Genomic DNA, 16,828 nt, shown 5'->3' on the forward strand with positions numbered 1-16,828 from the left:
AGGGGACTCTTGGATGGTCCCGCCTCGGCAGCGGAAGCTTCGGTCATGGATGTTTGGGAATGCCTTCTCATGGATGCAGGGCAAGGCTAGTTCACTCCCAGGAGAAAATCGATAAAAGCACTAACTGGAGGAGGGGCACAATAAGCAAGGGAGGCTCTACAATGTGCACACCCTGCAGTCATGAAATTCCTGTTTGCGTGCTCCCTCCAGAGCTCTGTTGAAGAACAGAGGAAGCCCACCTCCAGTACCCATCAAGAGAAAGAAAAGTGGTAACCTGGTGTCACCTCTGTCAACCAGCTTGGGTAGAGGAGGGAGGCTGGTGTCTAGAAGGAAGAGGTGCATGACCAGCTAGCTCCCTGGAGGCTGACAGTGGACCGACTTCACTTCGCCTACGGCTCCTGAGAACCACAGTGTGGCAGTTCTCCGGTTCCCGGGGGCCTTTCAGACAGTTCAGGGACAGGGGCCTCCTCATCAGGGCGCACAACCATGTAGGTGTGATGTTACCCAATGTTCTCTTGAGAAGAAAATACAAAGACTTGATGGAAAAAGACTTTAATGTCTGTATCTCCAAGCTATAAACCTCTCACTCACTGTGTTACAAGGAGAATCTGTTCATTAGTTTGGGTCCTGGTAATGACCCAGCTCTTTGGCCAAAAATCCCCCTTCATCCAGAATCACTGGGCAATTGAGTGTTCTGGAGGACTACGATTTCCCACAAAACTAACTTACCCCGTTAAGTACGGAATTAAAAAAATAATAATAATAAAAACCTTATCTATTACAACAAGAAAAGGAGGGGCGCCTGGTGGCTCGGTTAAGCGTCTGGCTCTTGGTTTCAGCTCAGGTCACAGTCTCATGGTTTGTGAGTTTGACCCCCGACATTGGGTTCTGTGCTGACAGTAGGGAGCCTGCTTGGGATACTCTCTCTCCCAATCTCTCTGGCCTTACCCCAACCTCTCAAAATAAATAAATAAACTTTAAAAATAAAATAAAATGTAAAAAGGAAAGGAAAGGAAAAATCCTCTACACCATGCCAGTCCCCTCCTTCCCCACCAAGCTCCCTGCCCTCTGGAGTGCTGGGACCCGTCCGCCCCATCTTTCTCACTGCTCTGCCTCTCCCCACCCATGGTCTCTGAATCAGGCTCCTTAAGTCGTGCTCCTCTCCTCCACCTGCAAGCTTGCTGCTCTTCCACAGACACCTCCGCCTATCAAATCCACCCCGCCCCTCCCCCCCAGGGCCGCTCACCAGTCCCGTCGGCTATGAAGCTGCCCCTCTTTATTTACTAGTCTTTCACAATCTCCCTCTCCCGTGAGGTCTTCGGTGCTGTGCGTATCACCTCACTTAGCATTTTATTACATTTTGTTTGCTGTTTCATTCATGAATGTCATCTGTCAAAGCTGGTTTCTAAGAGCTTTGGGACAGAGATATCATTTACTTCCTGGGTATCATTCCATAGCCTACAGTAGAGGTCTTGGGAACGCTTAGAAACACACAGAAAGTAGGAAATTGTTCCTTTGTGTGGGGGTGTTTTGTCTTCCCCTCCATCTTCAAGGAAGAACAGCATGTACCTTTCTTTTAAAAAGTCTTCAAATTCTTTGCAGTTCTTGCGGCCGTTGTTCAGGTGCTGGATGATGCTGTCGTAGCCGGCGGTGCTGAGGATGTCTGAGCTCTGATGAGACAGGACATTTGTCAGGGCAGGGAGTGATGATAGCAGCCCCGAGCGTGGCGAGTAGACAGGGCAGAGCACAGGGGAAGCCGGCAGTGGGAAGTTTCTGAAGAACTTCACCTCCAAGACATATATGACCAAAGCAAACAAAATAGAAGAAGTAAGAGTGTATGTGGCTGTGGGAGAATTTTCAAAGTTATGAAACTGAAGGGCCACAAAACAGGAAGGACATGACAGGAAATGGAGAGCACATGGATGAGGGAGCTGGCTGGGCTCTGTCCCTCTCAGCACCAACCCCCAAGGCCAAGTCACATCAGGACAGGGCAACAGCTCCTGTGGGGTGGAAACCCACTGCAACCGCAGGGCTGCTTTAACCAGGGCTACACAATTTTCCCTTCGTTCTCAAACTTGTCACAGAGCTTGACACTGACACGTCTTCCCACAGCCAATAAGCCTGGTCTGAGGGTCGAGGGTCAAGGGCCAAGGGTACCCCTGCAAAGGGCAAGCAGCTCTGAGCCAGGAGCCAGGTCCCTGGAGTAGAGAGGGGGACCCGGCTTCCCACTGGGAAACATGAAGGGGAGTCAGCATGATCCATCACATGGTCACCGGCTGGCCCCAATCGGGGAGGGGTGGTGGGGAGGAGGGATGTTTTCTCATTTTAAATTAGCAATTTATGCCCATTTTATTTTATTATGTGTTCTGAGGTTGGAGGAAGCTACTTAAGTCCCCAAAGGAGTAGCCTTTGTACTTGTACTACAGAGGCAGTACATTTTTAAAATCAAAGTCCCCCATGGGGCACCTGGGTGGCTCAGTCGGTTGAGCATCTAACTTCGGCTTAGGTCGTGATCTCACGGTTTGTGAGTTCGAGCCCCAAGTCAGGCTGTCTGCTGTCAGCATGGGGTCAGCTTTGGATCCTCTGTCCCCCTCTCTCTCTGCCCCTCCCCCTCCCTGTCATTTTAAAAAATACATAAAGATTTAAAAAAAAAACCTTTAAAATCAAAGTCCCACAACGCCTCAAACCAACAAGTCAGGGGCTAAAGAATACCCCCTATGAGGTCCCCTAATCTGGCTGGTTCCCTGGCTTCTACCTCCAAAGGCATACATTAGGTTGCCTGATTCAGACTCTAGTCCCTTAGGGAGATTGGTTAGGCTGTCCCAAGTGTGCCCTGGGGAGCTCTAAACTCACCCACCCCCAGCCCAGCCAGGCAGACCACCCCTTCCCAGCCCCCAGTGGGCTGAGGGAGGTACTATTCTACCATTAGTGGTGAGTGGGGGACCCCTGAAGATACCTCTCTACCCAGCTCTGAGCACTGGAGAAGCAGAATCTCCCTCTTCCATTTGCTGCCACTGGCATGGCCTGGACTAGCAGACAGGGTCCCAGGGAGATCTAGCAGGACGAGGCTTGAGGCTGATTTCAACATGGCCTTCAGAAACCTAACCGGCCATAACTCACACTGCATTTTTAATGAACAGAGCCAATTTTACGTGTGGGCATATAAATAAATCTAAGTTAGAAATGCATTTAGTTCTAGGAGTTCTGGCTGTTGTTTCAGCATAAATTTAGGCCCTGGGAAGCCTAAAGAAACAGCCTCCACCAAAGCTTCGTTCCTCTACCCACCCCCTCCATACACACTCTTCTGTCTCAGCCAGGGAGGCTTCTTCCCGTCACCAGCAATGCAGCACTCAGCGGCAACTCTAACACAATGTTTACATTATCCCCTCCTAGATAAATCTAGATCCAGTCCCGCAACTGCCAGGTTTTCTGGAAGCCTTCTCTGAGGGACCCCAAGGCCCCCTCCTCTGGGCTTTCAGAGCGCCCAGCTTCTGAATTTGCTGCTTGGTATCCACCACGTGAGGAATCTTGCTGTCCCAACTCTACAGCAAGTTCCTGCAGCTTCTTCCAAGTCTTGGGGCGCTCCTGCACACACACACACACACACACACACACACACACACACCAAAAAATCTAGCTTCGAGTTATGCACACCAAAGATCTACAGTAAAATTCTGGAGGATGAAAACGCCTCTTGTGTTCCAGCCAGACACATCAGAAGGAAGTGATGAAGGCAAAGACTCCTGAGTGAATGAGTGAATGGGCACAAAGGACCACAACCAATGCTGGCTTGTAGACAGAAGTGCTTTGCCCTTCTCAGAGAAAAACACTTGGGTTCTCTGTTTTATGCTATTCTTTTGAAAAAAGTGGTTTCTTTTTTCTTAATGAAGGGTGCAGATACATACTCTTTGAGCTGAGCAAGAAGGGTGGAGCTAGACTAGTGTTTCATGGAAACAAACCAAATCACAAGGCCTCATGGTTGTCAGCTTAAGAAACCCGAATTCCTGCTTCAGAGCAGTGACTGGGCTACAGAGGCAACCAAGAAATGAAATCCCCAAGAGAAAACAAACAGTGTCCATGACCAAGTTCAAAGTAGTGGAAGATTTGGCCTGGGAACTCTTCATATGCTGCTCGGAAAGCATGGCTGGTAAGCTCTGACTAGCATAAGTAAGAACAGGAGGGTCAAGTAGGATAGAAGACTGCATGAGTACCAAGATGGCATCTCAGATCTGCCATCAGAAGTGATAACCACATAACCTCAATATCCTCAGCTCGTTAATTGGAGTTCTCTACACAATATCCCTGACTTCCCTTCCTCAGCTTTCCCCACACTGGTCTCTTCCCTGTCTTCTACATGGACAGTGTACATTTATACCTCAGGACCTTTGTACATGCTTTTCCCACAGCGGGAATGGCATCTCCTCCTCTGGTTTGGGGCCAGTTCAAATCCCATTTCCTCTCTGGAGTCTTCCTCAAATAATTCCCTCTAACGACTTCACTTCCTCTTCTAAATGCCTGCAGTGTTTAATGCCCATTCCTCTATTTGGCTCTTATTATACATTATTTTATATCATTAGTTAACATATTTTTAAAAATTAGTTAACTTCTTAAAGAGTATCTGGATTACACCCAACTTTTATCACCCACAGTAGCTTCCATGTTAGTGGAGCTTGAGAAATATCTGTTAATTATATGCCAACTACGGACAAGATACTAACAAGGTTACCAAGTCCTCGTTAGCTGCAGTTCTTGCAGTCAAGGGGCCTATTGTTCATTTAGAGTCAATAAAAGACAAATACATAAAACAAATGTGTATGCACAAGGAAGATTAGAAACTAAGACGATACACAAGACTATAAAGAGAAAATATATAATGAAAGAGGTACATAAGAAAGAATAGGCTTGAGTCATCAGAAAAGAGAAGAGAGGAGCCTGGGTGGCTCAGTTAGTTAAGGGTCTGACTTCGGCTCAAGTCACGATCTCACGGTCCGTGGGTTCAAGCCCCACGCCGGGCTCTGTGCAGAGAGCTCAGAGCCTGGAGCCTGCTTCAGATTCTGTGTCTCCCTCTCTCTCTGCCCCTCCCCCACTCATGCGCACGTGCACGCATGCGCTCGCTCTCTCAAAAATAAACATTAAAAAATTTTAATGAGGGGCGCCTGGGTGGCGCAGTCGGTTAAGCGTCCGACTTCAGCCAGGTCACGATCTCACGGTCTGTGAGTTCGAGCCCCGCGTCGGGCTCTGGGCTGATGGCTCGGAGCCTGGAGCCTGTTTCCGATTTTGTGTCTCCCTCTCTCTCTGCCCCTCCCCCGTTCATGCTCTGTCTCTCTCTGTCCCAAATAAATAAATAAACGTTGAAAAAAAAATTTTTTTTTTTTAAATTTTAATGAAAGAAAAGAGAAGAAATAAGATTTAAGTTGAGTCTTTTAAAATAACTGGGATTCACACAAGAAATCAGAAGATTCTTCAAACCAAATGATGGTGAAGGAAACAACATCTATGGGATACAGCAGGATAGTGCTTATAGGGAAACTTACAGCTCTAAATGCTTACATGAGGGAAAAAATGTTTTAAAATTAACAATCTAAGCCTTTACTTAATGGAGCTAGGAAAAAAGAACAAATTAAATCTGTAGTAAGTAGAAAGAAAGAAAAATAGTGGAATAAAATCGAATAGAAATGGACAAACAGGGGCACCTGAGTGGCTCAGTCGGTTGAGTGTCCGACTTCAGCTCAGGTCATGATCTCACAGTTTGTGGGTTTGAGCCCTGCATCTGGCTCTATGCTGACAGCTCAGAGCCTGTAAGCTGCTTCAGATTCTGTGTCTCCCTCTCCCTCTGTCCCTCCCCTGCTCTCACTCTGTCTCTCAAAAATAAATAAATATTTTTAAAAAAGATATTATGAAGAAAATTAAATGGCAGGCCACAGTCTGGGAGAAACTATTCACCTTACATATGTCTGTCATAGTCAGGGGTAGAGTATTTGAACATATATGTCTGTCACAGGACTATGTCCAGAATATATAAACAACTCCAACAAATTCATAATAAAAACATAAGCAACCCAATAAAAACCAGGCATAATACTTAAACTTCATAAATACTTCATAAAAAGACACTTCATAAAAGATATTCCATTTAGCCAAAAAGTTTATGTAAAGTTGCTTACCATCACAGAAAAATTCAAGTTAAAGTCACAGTCATATCTACTTCATGCTCACTAGAAAAGCTAAAATTAAAAAGTCAGCATTGAATGTAGGCAGGAATGTTGAACCACCAGAACTCTCATGCATTCTGATGGGAGTGTAAACATGGTACATTTTGAAAAATGGCAATTTCTCAAAAAGAAAAATATACACATACTCTATGGCCCAGAGCTGCACCCTAAACATTTGCCCAAGTGAAATGAAAACATCTGTCCACAAAAAGACTTGCACAAGAATGTTCATAGGAGTGTTGTTCACAATAGCCCCAAACTGGAAACAACCCAAATGCCTAACAACTGATGAATGGCAAACAATGTGTGATATATTCATACAATGGGATACTACTCAGCAATAAAATGACAGAACTACTGACACAGGAAACCACATGGATGAATCTCAAAAACATTATGCCAGTGAGGGCACCTGAGTGGCCCAATCAGTTAAGTGTCTGACTCTTGGTTTCGGCTCAGGTTATGGTCTCACAGTTTGTGAGATCACGCCCTGAGTCAGGCCTGCTTGGGATTGTCTCTCTCTCTCTCTCTCTCTCTCTCTCTCAATAAACATTCAAAAACAACAACAACAACAAAACCTCATGCAAGTGAAAGATGCCAGACACAAAAAAAGCATTTAATGTATGATCTCATTTACATGACATTCTAGGGCAGCCAGGCAGTTTTAGGACTTACCTCTACAGGAAAAGAAATAACAGTGATTACCTGAGCCAGGGGAGAAACTGAGGGTGGAGTGGGAAGGGCCCCTCAGGGAACTTCCTGGAATGATGGAAATGCATACACCCATGTGACCCACATTCTTATCAAGATCTTTCTATAGAGGTGTGGGTTGTACAGGTGTGTGCAGTTTTTGAAACTCCTTGATCTGCACATTTAACTTACATAAATTACACTTCAATAAAATTAAAAGGCAAAAAAAGGAACAGAATTCAGAGGGAGAACAGGCAGGAAACACAGTAGGAGGAACAGAGGAAGCTAACTAAGCCTTGGAAGTGGATCTGGCCTTGGAGTCCTGTGTGAGGCAGGGAGATGACAACGAAGGGAGAACAGATCTAAGCACCCAGCAAACCACCCAAGGACCCAGAACGTAAGGTTTCATAATGCTCGAATTATAAGGAGTTAAAAAGCATTCAAGTTGGGGCGCCTGGGTGGCTCGGTCGGTTAAGCGTCCGACTTCGGCTCAGGTCACAATCTCGTGGTATGTGAGTTTGAGCCCCACGTCGGGCTCTGTGCTGACTGCTCAGAGCCTGGAGCCTGTTTCAGATTCTGTGTCTCCCTCTCTCTCTGACCCTCCCCCGTTCATACTCTGTCTCTCTCTGTCTCAAAAATAAATAAATGTTTAAAAAAAAAAATTAAAAAAAAAAAAAGCATTCAAGTTTCAGTCAATGTGTTAGTTCTTTGACCACAAAGAAACTTCAATTTTTTTAAGACAAAAAATTTGCCAGATCCAGCAGTAAGCAACATGTGTGCCACATCAGCAGACATGTGAACCAAAGAATAGTAGTAAAAGTCTTGTGAGCACACAGGCTGTCAGTCCAGACCAGGTCAGGGTGTGGGTTCAGAGAAGGAGGAAGTCTCTGTGCACTGCCTGGTGGAGGGTAACTCCACTGCCCGCCAGCTCCCCACCCCAGATCTAACACTCAGGTCTGATTTCAGTCACTCAGTCCAGGCATATACACTCTCCTTCCTGCCCAGCGCTGAGCCCCATGCTGCAGGAGCCTCTCAGAACTTGCTTCCATGATCCTTTTCCACCACGTGGCCTCTGGGCAGAAGATATAAGGGCAGAGGGGAAGCAAAGCATCCTGCAGCTTCCAAAGCTGCCATCGCAGTTACAGGCGCTGCCACCAGAGTGTCCCCACATCTGGGTCTGTGCTACATCTCACGCCCACCCTATCATGGTGTCTGCTACACGGTTTCCCTAGCTGTGGGCTCCAAGGACCACCTGTGCCAGAATCACCCTCGCAAACTCCCAGGTTCCACCCAGACCTGCTGGGTTCTGAGCTTGGGGCAGGGGAATCTCCACGTTTTACGTTCCTTGCAAGTGACTTAATGCCGTTTGAGAACTGCTGCTGCCCCAGAAATGATAAAAGACAAAAGAACAATCAAGGTTCCCATGCAGAGGAGCTGAGCACAGAGGAAAGCAGGATGCATGCAGGCAAAACTAGAGAACGTGAGAGATGGGGGTGGCAGGAGAGTGACTGTAAAGGGGGCATGGAGAAGAGGGCAGAGAAAGACTCCACGGTTTGCACTTCATTTTGAAACCTCGGATTTGGGGGGCACCTGAGTGGCTCAGTCAGTTAAGCATCCAACTCTTGGTTTTGGCTCAGGTCATGATCTCATGGTTCGTGGGTTTGAGCCCCGCATCAGGCTCTATATGGACAGTACGGAACCTGCTTGGAATTCTCTCTCTCTCCCTCTCTCTCTGCCCATCCCCTGCTTTCCCATTCTCTCTCTCTTTCTCTCTCTCTCTCTCTCTCTCTCTCTCTCTCAAAATCAATAAATAAACTTTAAAAAAACCCCACAACTCTGATTAGGAGTAAAAAATGCAAATTAACATTGATGCCCTCTGGGGACCCGGGGCTGGGGTCTGCTGACTTGGTGTTACATACAAAGGCTGCATTTGTTCGCTGCCTGAGGATATGCTGTGCCACACTCTGCATTACAGGTCCACAGCGTTTTCCACAAACACAGCAAGATGGGAGCTATTTCCATGTTTTACAGCTGGAGAAAATAGGAAGTGAGGGTCTCCTTATCACTACCTCTAACCACAGTGAAAGATCTTAACCCTCAACCAACAATATATTCAAATCTCTGTTATTCATGAAAAGTTATACAGCAACAGTAGACTGGGAGTAAAGACCAAGGCATTCCTTTTACCTCCCTATGGTCTCCACCTGGACCTTTCTTTCCTGCTTGCTTTCCTATCTCTTTTACCCAGAGAGGTAAAACCAAATGGTTCAAACTCACCTTATCAGCAAATATGGATTAGTTATTGTTAATTAATATTAATAATTAGGTCTAACATCCATTGAATGCTCACTGTATTCCAAATAGCATACCAACTATTGTGAGTGGAATATCCTGTTTAATTCTTATAACAATCCTGCAACACAGGGATCATTATTATCTTCATTTATAGGACAAGCAACTGAGGAACAAAGTCTGTATTCATAAACCACTCAACCACACAGCTTCTCTTCCTGGAGGACAAGGACCATAGCTAACTTTCTGTCGGTCTGCTTCCAGCAATTCTAAAGACTTTTTTTTCAATGTTTATTTATTTTTGAGAGAGAGAGAGAGAGAGAATGCCCACATGAGCTGGGGAGGGGCAGAGAGAGAGAGGGAGGCAGAGGATCCAAAGCAGGGGCTAGAACTCAAAAACCATGAGATCATGGGGCACCTGGGTGGCTCAGTCAATTAAGCCTCCAACTTTGGCTCAGATCATGATCTCATGGTTCATGGGTTCCAGCCCCCTGTCTGGCTCTGTGCTGAAAGCTCAAAGCCTGGAGCCTACTTTAGGCTCCTACTGTGTCTCCCTTTCTCCTGCTTGCACTCTTTCTCTCTCTCTCAAAAATAAACATTAAAAAAAAAAAAAAATACATGGTCATGACCCGAACTGAAGTAGGACATTTAACTGAATGAGCCATCCAGATGCCCCTAAAGATTTTAAAGTAATCTCTACATCCAGTGTGGGGCTCGAACTCACAACCCCGAGACTGAGATTGGCATGCTCCACCTGCTGAGCCAGCCAGGCGCCCCCCTAACCCCAGCAATTCTACAAGGGACATGCCCAGGCTTTAACACTGTACATGAGTTTGAGTCCAAATTCTACCCCGCACCAGCTATGTGACCTTGGGCTAAGAGCTCAGACTCTCTTCATGTTAACTTACCAGACTATCAAACGGGGATTCTTGTAAGGATCAAATGAGATATTGTGCTTTGAGTTTGTCAAGTGCTTCATAAACTAAAGGAATTATGAGAGACACATTCAAATTTCTCAAGACCAGGCCACATAAGCAAAAAATCAAATGTATTTGGACCGTGTGAACTTTTTTACTAAAAACAGACAACAGTGAAAGAAATGTAGTCTGTTAGCTATTCAAAAATAAGTAAGCATGTCGGGCCACCTGAATGGCTCAGTTGAGCGTCTGACTTCAGGTCAGGTCATGATCTCACGTTTGTGAGCTCAAGTCCCACATCGGGCTCGCTGCTATCAGCACAGAGCCCGCTTTGGATCCTCTGTCCTTCTCTCTCTGACCCTCTCCCTCTTGTGCTATCTCAAAAATAAATAAAACATTAAAAAAAATTTTTTTTAATATGTCATCATCACAGGAAGTAGCTGGAAAGGTGTCAGAGAGACCTCAGAAAGGGATATGGAAACTGTTGTTTTGGCCATGTGTTCCTAAATCAAAAGTCAAAATTGGGGCGCCTGGGTGGCTCAGTTGGTTGAACGTCTGACTCTTGGTTTGGGCTCAGGTCATGATCTCACGGTTCATGAGTTTGAGCCTCTGGGCTGAAAGCATAGAGCCTGCTTGGGATTCTCTCTTTCTCCTTCTTTCAGCACCTCCCCTGCTCTCTCTCTCTCTCTCTCTCTCTCTCTCTCTCTCTCTCTCAAAATAAATAAACATTAAAAAAAAATAAAGTCAAAACCATATCGTGGTTTTGTCCTTAAGCCTTCTCGTAAGCCATAGCAGGGGACTGTGAAAGCAAGAATGAAACGCACCCCAGTTCCGACTCCAGCTGTGCTCTGCAAGCCCACAGGGTGCCTCCCTCACCTCCTTCAGCCTTCAGTCAGACATCCCCAGCTCTGCCTGGGCTGGATCCACACTTGACATTTTCACATGTCTAAATGTCCCTCCTGTCAAGTCAGCAGGTGAGTTAAAAAGGCAACTCCACTCAGCTGAAAATACACTTGGAAGTAACTGTGTGACACCAAACCCCTGCATCAGGAAAACAAAACAAAACAAAACAAAACAAAACAAAACAAAACAAAACCATGGTTGGAAGGATGTGCACCAAAATGCTGAAAGCAATTCTCTTCTTACCACACATCTGTATTTTCTAAATTTACTATAAAATATTTATACTGCTTTTATAATCTGAAGTCTTCCTCCCCACCTCCATCCTTTAAAGATGCCAAATTGAGGTCTTTTGTTCTCTCTCCTGTGTTCCCGGGCCCCACTAAAATACCAAATGATCCATAACAATAATAGAAAATAAGGAAGGGCCCAAGGAGGAAGCTGGAGATTTGTAGGAATTTCCGTTATACAAAAAGCCAATGGGGCTAGATGCACAGAGGACAGAAGCCAGTATTCTAGCCCACGCCAAACAAGAAATTCCAGCCTTTCTGGGCAAAGCCCTAGAAACCCTGAAGCTCAAGTCAGCAGGGGCTGAAACTGAAGCAACCACGGAAACCATGGGCAGTGTTTGTAGGCCGAGGGAGCCCAGCCAGTGCCCCGCCCCGCTGAGTGGAGGCAGAGCGGCCAATTGGGACTTCTGTGCCAAAGCCACAGCTGGTGAGGACTCCACCCTGCAGCAGGCTCCCAGCAAGGGCAGAAAGAGCAGAAGAGCAACAAGCTACCGTCCCTTGGCACCAAAGCTTCCACAGTACAAACTGAAAGGAAAAAAAGGTTACACACAGTTGTCAAGTCCTGTAAATGCCCTTCGCCTCCAGGGCACCCTTCCCACTTTCTCACTCCAGACAGGCAAAAACATATCAGAAATTGTCATGATTTCTAGAGGATACAAGTACCTACTTGGAAAACCAGACATTTTATCAAATGAAAAGCTAGGAGTTGAAAAGCATTAAGCTTTCGTACACATCAACAATGACCACTTAAGAATGTAACAACCGCTCACACTCGTGTCTCTCTCAAAAATAAATAGACATTAAAAAATTTTTTTAAAAAGAACATAACTTAAAACACAAAATCCTATTCTCAATACCAACAAAACATATAAAATACCTAGGATTGGGAATGCAAGCTGGGGCAGCCACTCTGGAAAACAGTATGGAGGTTCCTCAAAAAACTAAAAATAGAACTACCCTCTGACCCAGCAATTGCACCACTAGGCATTTATCCAAGGGAGACAGGTGTGCTGTTTCAAAGGGACACATGCACCCCCATGTTTATAGTAGCACTATCAACAATAGCCAAAGTATGGAAAGAGCCCAAATGTCCATCAATGGATGAATGGATAAAGAAGATGTGGTATGTGTGTACAATGGAGTATTACTCAGCCATCAAGAAGAAGGAAATCTTGCCATTTGCAACTACGTGGATGGAACTGGAGGGTATTATGCTAAGTGAAATTAGTCAGAGAAAGACAAAAATCATAGGACTTCACTCATATGAGGACTTTAAGAGACAAAACAGATGAGCGTAAGGGAAGGGAAACAAAAATAATATAAAAGCAGGGAGGAGGACAAAACAGAAGAGACTCATAAATATGGAGAACAAACTGAGGGTTACTGGAGGGGTTGTGGGAGGAGAGATGGGCTAAATGGGCAAAGGGCACTAAGGAATCTACTCCTGAAACCATTGTCGCACTATATGCTAACTAATTTGGATGTAATTTTTTTTTAATTAAAAATAAAATTAAATAAATAAATAAAATAAAATAAAATACCTAGGAATAAGCTTTTTTGAAGAAAAACATTACCAAAAAATACAGAAAAAATCTGGTATAGACATTACCAGGTATAAGACATTACCAAAAAATACAGACAAAATCACAATACATCTAGAAATATATCCTACTCCAAGATGGAAAAATCTAATACTAGAAAAATTCGGTTCTCCCCAGGTAAATCTATAAAGTTAAAATAATTCCAATAAAAATCAAAATGTTACTGGGGTTTCTTTTTAAATTTAACTTCATTCCAAAGCCCACCAGAAAGGGTAGGTGAATGAAAAAAGCCTACAAAATGTTGAAAAGTAATGAGTGAGGAACTTACCTGTATGAAAAACAGTATTAAGTAACAAAAAATTTTAAAAGCATAGTACTGACATTGTGAATTGACAATCAGGTAAATAAAATACAAACAACAGTCCAGAGGTAGTTTTACATACACGGAGGATTTCATATATGATAAAAGAAGCATGAAACCAGAAAGCAAAGGATGGCTTATTCAATGAATGTTACTGTGACAATGACGGTCCATTTTGCCAAAGACTAAATATAGAGCCCTTTGTAACATCATACTCTAAAATAAATACCTGATTAATTAAAGGTCTAAGCATGGAAATCATAAACATGTAAGAAGAAAATATAGAATATATTTTTTTAAATATTGAGGTAAGAGATTTTTTTCCTAGACTGCAACTTAGAAGACGTTTAAAAAAAAGACGACATTAGCGTATTCTGAAAATGCAGTTTAACAAAATTGACCCCATTTGAGATAGAAAGTTTCAGCAGGCCAGCTCCCACAGAAGCAGCAGAAAGTAATCAAGGAGGAGAAAACAGCAACCGAACTGGATGTTTCACGGAAAATAGAATTCCACCAAACCTTCAGGGGAAAAAAGTATTCCTGAGGTTCCAAAATTGATTGGACATGAAAGAAAATGTCCTAATTCACTTTCCAAAGCAAATATAACACAATACTTTAACTCAGTGGAGTACAAAAAAGGCAGTTGAAGACCAATATCACTTATAAATATTAATCAAAATGTTCTAAATAAAATATTAGCAAAAATAATTCAGTAACACATTCTGAAAAGAATGTAACATGACTAAGTGGGATTTATTCCAGGAATGCAAAGTTGGGTGAATATTAGGAAATTTATTAATCTAATAAAACACTTCAATAAATCTAACAGAAAAATCATGATTTTCTCCATAGATACCCATGGTAGACTGAATAATAGACCCCAAAGATACCCAGGTCTTCATCCCAGGATTCCATGAACCTTACCTCATATGGAAACCAAGTCTTTGTTGATATGATTACATTAAGAGTATGGAAATAGAGAGACTATCCTCGATTATTTGGGTGGGCCCTAAACACAATCACAAGTGTTCTTATAAAACAGATGGCAGTGGGAGATTTGACACTTAGGAGGAAAAGCCATGTGACCACGGAGCCAAGATTGGAGTGATGCGTCACAAGCCAAGAAACACCAGCAGCCACCAGAAGCTGGGAAAGTCAAGGAATAGATTCTTCCCTACAACCTCCAGAGGGAGTATGTCTCTGCTGACACCTTGATTTCATCTTACTGATGCTGATTTTGGACTTTTGGCCTCCAGAACTGTGAAAGAATACATTTCTGCTGTTTTAAGCCACAAGGTCATCATAATTTATTACAGCAATGCAATGCAAGGCCAAAAAAGCCTTCAACAGGATTCAACACCCATTGCTGATTTTAAAAGAAACTCAAGAAAAAAGAAACCGATGGTACTTTCTCAAAATGATTATATATATTTATATGTCCTATGCCTAAAGCCCATATCCTACTTAAAGGAGAAACACTGCAGGCATTTATTTGTATTAAGATGGGGAACAAGGCAAGAATGCCCCCTTTCTCCACTACTTCATACTAGAGGGATTAACCAATGCAATTTGAGGGGGTAAATTGATTAGAAGCATAGGAGCTATGAAAGAAATAAAACCATCTCTACCATTTCTATTTGCAGATGATATGATACAAATGGAAAGGTATCTTTGTTCTTGGATAGGATGACTCAGTGTCATAAAAATGTCAATTCTTAGTTAACTTATAACTGTAATGCTATTCCAATGAAAATACCAACAAGTTTTTTCTTATGTGGTTAAACAAAGTTCATATGGAAATCATAAAAATGCAAAAATGGCCAGAAAAATACTGAGAATGAAAAGTTCTGAAGGGAAGCCAGCCCTACCAGACATTTAAACACTTTATAAAGCCTCCACCATTAACACCCTGTGGGGCTGGTGCATAATAAATAGTCAGGCAGACCAGTGGCATAGAATATAAAGCCCAGAAATAGACACAAGTACACACAGAAAAGTAATATATGCTGAAGGTAGCATCTCACATCACTGGGGCAAAAGTGAGTTTTTTCATAAGCGGTGCTGGGACAACTGTTAGCCATTTAGAAAATGGTAAATGCAGATACAAACCCCACAATGTACCCAAGAATAATTCAAGATGGATCAGAGATCTCAATGTAAACACATGAAACCTGCAAGTGCTAGAGATAAACATGCCAAAGGTTTTCTAACTATGACTGAAAATCCTAATGCAACAACAAAAAAAGTTCATGCATCTGACCACCTAAACATGAAAACATTTTCATAGCAAAAAATAATAATAAACATAAAGAATAAACATAAAACTGACAGAGGAAACACTTGCAATTAAATCACCACTAAAGGGCTAATATCCCTGACATAGAAATAATTCTTTAAAATTGATGGAAAAGAAAAAAAATTAAAAATTTTTTAATTAAAAAAATAAAAAATAAATAAAATAAAATAAAATTGATGGAAAAAGAATCAGAAAATGGGCAAAAGATATGGAACACATGATTTACTCTGTGTGTATGCGTTCCTTAAATATTTAGAGATACATACAACCTCACCTATTAAAAAAAGAAATGCAGGGTGCCTGGGTGGCTCAGTCGGTTGGGCGTCTGGCTTCAGCTCAGGTCGTGATCTCGTGGTTTTGTGGGTTCGAGCCCGGTGTTGGGCTCTGTGCTGGCAGCTCAGAGCCTGGAGCCTGCTTCGGATTCTGTGTCTCCCTCTCTCTCTGCCCCTCCCCCACTGTGCTCTGTCTCTCAAAAATGAATAAATGTAAAAAAAAAATTTTTTTTTAAAAGAGAAATGCAAATGGAAACTTAACCTCACCCATTGTAATGGCAAAATGAACAAGAGGAAACACATTCAGTTGACAAGACTGCGGGCAGCAGCCACTCTTGTGCATTGCTGGTGAGAATGAAGATTGGTTCAAACTTTAAGAGAGGGGAATTCAATAATAACCAAAGTACATGTGCGTTTACCTTTTCATCCAGCTATTCCACTTGTAGGAATTTACCCTGAAGATACACCTCCAACAAAGTGCTGTCTACAATTACAAAGTTTTGCAAACAACCTAAATATTCACACACAGGGAGAGTGGTATATCCTCACAATGAAGTTCTATAAAAAAGAATGAGGGGCACCTGGGTGGTTCAGTATATCGAGTGTCCGACTCTTGATCTGGGCTCAGGTCATGAACTCATGGTTTATGAGTTCAAGCCCCACATCAGGCTCTGTGAGAGAGAGAGAGAGAGAGAGAGAGAGAGAGAGAGAGCGCGCGCACAAGCAGAGAGAGAGGGGCAGAGGGAGAGGGAGAAAGAATCTTAAGCAGGCTCTGCCCTCAGCTCATCTCAAGACCGGAGATCACGACCTGAGCCAAAATGAAGAGTCAGACACTTAACCAACTGGGCCACCTAAGTTCTCTCAGTCTGTATTTTTTAAAGCTAAAAAAACAAAGGGCAAGAGGGTAGCTTCAGCGTGGTCCCAAAGTCTGGAAGCATAGGCTAATATACGTAAGAAATGATTAATTGCTATTACATTACAAAGTTTTCAATGATATCATATGATATGTTGAATGTACTGTCCTTGATTAGCAATGCATAGTTTAATAATGCATTAT

At 43.3% G+C, this 16,828-nt stretch overlaps 1 protein-coding gene across 4 annotated transcripts in view; it reads right to left on the reverse strand.

The window, feature by feature from the left end:
• PSTPIP2 (proline-serine-threonine phosphatase interacting protein 2) overlaps positions 1-16,828 on the reverse strand; it is an 80,883-nt gene that overhangs the window by 33,777 nt on the left and 30,278 nt on the right. For all 4 annotated transcript variants that reach the window (XM_045042191.1, XM_023241952.2, XR_006588337.1 and 1 more), the window contains exon 2: positions 1,570-1,670. In XM_045042191.1, the coding sequence (XP_044898126.1) occupies positions 1,570-1,670 (101 nt within the window). The remainder of the gene's footprint in view (positions 1-1,569; positions 1,671-16,828) is intronic.

Source organism: Felis catus, chromosome D3 (genome assembly GCF_018350175.1).
Source record: "Felis catus isolate Fca126 chromosome D3, F.catus_Fca126_mat1.0, whole genome shotgun sequence".
In the NCBI taxonomy this organism is placed as follows: Eukaryota; Metazoa; Chordata; class Mammalia; order Carnivora; family Felidae; genus Felis; species Felis catus.